Below are 3,439 nucleotides of genomic sequence, written 5' to 3'. Positions count from 1 at the left end.
CTGCCCTAATACATAATCACACCCCCTTAACATTTCCGCCTGCCCCCTCGTGTATCCACGGCTAGAACCGGGCCTGCTCTCCACCCATATATATATTCAAGTTACGTTTCAGTCTGGGGGCACTAGGACCTGAGCTTGGTGCAGCCACAGAGATCTTCCAGTCTGTAAGAAGTTTCCCACTTTCTTTCTGAACAATTTTCAAACAAGTGCAAGGCTCAGATAGGAGTGCTTGGATTGAAATGGTTTTTCTGCTCTTGGAGTTCTGTGAACTTGGACATACAAACTGGGATATTCTTCCGGAAGCTTCAAGAATTCTACATCTATGGGAGAAGATACTTTAAAGGTAGGTGGTGGATTAAACTTTCATTTACAATGCATGAATGTGCCATTACACTGTAAAAATAAGCCACCAAAAATCTCATCATTGAGTAAGCAAGCAAGCCATTTAAGATTTTAAATACACGTAACATTTTGTTATGCAAACTGGCATTAAAAGGAGAACGCTTACCAGAAAGGCTGCTGTTAAAGCCTGCAGACAGCTATCTCCCCTAATGAGTCAGAGATACTCTCTACTTTCATTAGAAGGGCTTTAATAGAGACCACCACATTTAGGAAAGGTGAATCTCCAAGCATTGAAACAGGCCTGTTCCTGAGCAGTATTGTCTCTTTCAATCGAAGCGCCCCTGCAGGCTGCTGTATTTTATCATTCTGTGGTGAAAATTAGTGCAAGAACACACACATTCACGTTATGCAAACTCCAAGTTTACAACCTCATCCAAGTTGAAATTCAACCATCCATGTGTGATTTCTGCTTGTTTGGATAATTGTAATAATTTGACTTGATTTTTAATCCTACTTTTGATGTCTTCCTCTGTTCTAAGAAAGGGACGCATGTGCAGCGGGTTCAGGAGGATTCTGGCTTCTATTTCTCTCTCAGCTGCAGAAATAGTTGACTTTACTGTTTCAGCAGCAGCGCTGATTCCAGAAATCAGTCAGATTTTCTAGTCTCATACTGAAGTAAGAAGTAAAAATGAAATAGCATATCTGGAAGTGAGAACAACCATTTCTCCACTGGGACCATCAGTGAAGGCCAAACTATTCCTCCATCATCATATTTGGAAAATCGTTGAGACTTCCTTTTCTCTTACATTAATTACGTCCAGTCTCATCATCTGTTCAACCGTGCCTCTGTCTTTTCTAATGTAGCTCGCACCTGTACAGTTTGACACTGAAGCATTTGCCTCTGGATGTAATTCACTGTCCAGTCAACACATCAACAAAATTACGGCCCGTTTACTTTAGCCCGTTTAATCACGTCCTGTAGGAGCCTCTGAGGTGAAACGGTTCACACTGAGACACTGAAAAGTATGGCATGGAAAGTTGCCAATAAGTTTGTGTACAGATATAATTCTGTAAATAGCATTTTCTTTGCTATTTATATAATTTTAAGCTTAATATGTAGGATTTGTGAAATGTTTAACTGTATACAACATTCTGACTGTATTTCATCTAATGATGAAAGTTGTATAATGTTATTAAGTTATACATTTTAACTTTGAACTAAATGTGAATGGTATTATTCTTATGCTGTCTAGGAAACTTGTACATCATTATTAATAAAAGATAATTAACTTCACATTGTCTGGCTGTGTTTGTAAAAGTGTGTTTGTAATTTTTCCTTAAAATAAGCTAATCTGAAATGGATATCATCAAACAGAATCTTCTGCTTTGCTCTTAAGGCTGAATTTCTTATACTCTTAAAATTTAAGAGCATGTGGAGTTTGGACCAGGCATGTTTTCTTTGTGCCTACAGGGATTTTCTCAGAGTGCTCCGACTTCCTCTGGACCTGCAAAGAGTTGCAGGTTAATAAGCGATTATAAATCTTAGCAATATGAATGAGTTTATGGTTGTTTGTCTTTGTCTTGGTCGTTTAAAGGTCTGGCAGCGTGTCCAGGATATTGACCTTGTTCGTGTCCCACACAGTTACTGTTAAATATCCATTTTGTCAGTGCCAGATTTGTTGTTTATGCAGTTGAGTGTTTGCTCCAACAGCTTCTTTAATAAATCTTTTTATATAGCTTTTTTAAGAAGTCTAAAATGGTATGATTTTTTTGTTTGTAAAGATATGTCTGACTTTAAATACACGAGTCGCAAAGATGTTTTTGTCAGGAGGTGCTGAAATGCTAAACAGTTATGTTGTTCTTATAGGAATTGTTGACATTTTAGCTTTTAATGTATTTTTGTTTGTCAATTAATTACATGTTTATTATTTTTAGTTGTCATCAAAACTGACAAGTATTTGGATGACAAACTGGTTACTTTTAGTTGGGGAGATTATGAACCATTTATAAACTACTACAAATACATTGGCTATTTATTCACCATGTACTTCAGACAGAAAGAAATGGATAAGATTTTATTTTGAACAAATTGACTATAGTGGCCTGCAAGTGCATTAAATTTGAAACTGCTGACCCGTTTGATTAAAAAGTTTGGACACCTCTGCTTGAGATCTTCTGAAACCTGTTAACTTGGAAATCCCAAATCTAAACAAGAAGGACCAAAACATAGTTTTTCTGCTACTTACACATAAAGGTCAGGTTTTATTTTAATGGGTAATTGTATTTATCTATTACCTTATTAAACCACCAATTTAATCTTTGCTTTTTTTAGTGTGAAGCTTAAACTTTATTATCATTGTTTTTAAGTGTGTCATGTTTTTGCTTATCTTCATCTGTGTTGCTTTTACTCTTCTGTGAAGCAGATTGAGTCACCTTTTGTATAAATGCTGCTATTCAGATGGACTTGCCTACGACCAAGCAGAAAATAAACTGGTGACCACACAAAGGTTTTAAATCCATTAGAGTTGGCTAAAAACAAGCACAAAACACAGCTGAAGGGTGACTACTGTTTATGACTGCTGATGTTTCTGTAAAGTAGCTACTAAAACAGTGTTTTTTTACATCAACGTACCAGAAGCTGGCGTCTTCTTTCCTTTGGATGTTTTTTTGATTGTGTTGTAACAGTTGTGTTTGCTCTTCTCATTGGTCATCTCAGATTGTTTGCCCATGAGGTCATCAATGCTGGCCGTGTTTCTCATCTTAACCATCATAGGGGTCTTGTGCAGCGTCACAACAGCGCAACAGGACGACCCCGCCTCCATCCCCTCTGTGGACCCCAAGCTCTTCAAAAAGCACCGCTACTTCTCACCCAGGGTGCTTTTCAGCGCACAGCCCCCCGATGCGGAGCCAGCAGGGCTACAGGGCGTCAGCGGAAGGATTCAAAGGAATCCTCCAGAACGGGGGGTGTTCTCGGTGTGTGAGAGTATTAGTACCTGGGTGCGCAACAAAACCACTGCCACAAACATTGCAGGCAACGAGGTGACAGTCCTTGAGCATGTGACGGTAGACAGTCGTAAATTGAAACAGTACTTCTATG

The 3,439-nt window shown here is 38.5% G+C and overlaps 1 protein-coding gene across 1 annotated transcript in view; it reads left to right on the top strand.

Moving 5' to 3' along the window:
* The window catches only part of LOC103144550 (nerve growth factor-like), a gene marked incomplete at its 3' end in the record, with an annotated part of 7,861 nt that extends 4,426 nt beyond the window's left edge, over positions 1–3,435 (top strand). The window contains exon 3 of the mRNA XM_016676123.1: positions 3,059–3,435. Within this exon, the coding sequence (XP_016531609.1) occupies positions 3,059–3,435 (377 nt within the window). The remainder of the gene's footprint in view (positions 1–3,058) is intronic.
* Positions 3,436–3,439: the final 4 nt, after the last annotated feature.

The sequence above is a fragment of the Poecilia formosa genome, unplaced genomic scaffold, assembly GCF_000485575.1.
Source record: "Poecilia formosa unplaced genomic scaffold, Poecilia_formosa-5.1.2 Scaffold128, whole genome shotgun sequence".
NCBI lineage: Eukaryota > Metazoa > Chordata > Actinopteri > Cyprinodontiformes > Poeciliidae > Poecilia > Poecilia formosa.
This window is presented reverse-complemented; position numbering and strand designations above follow the sequence as displayed.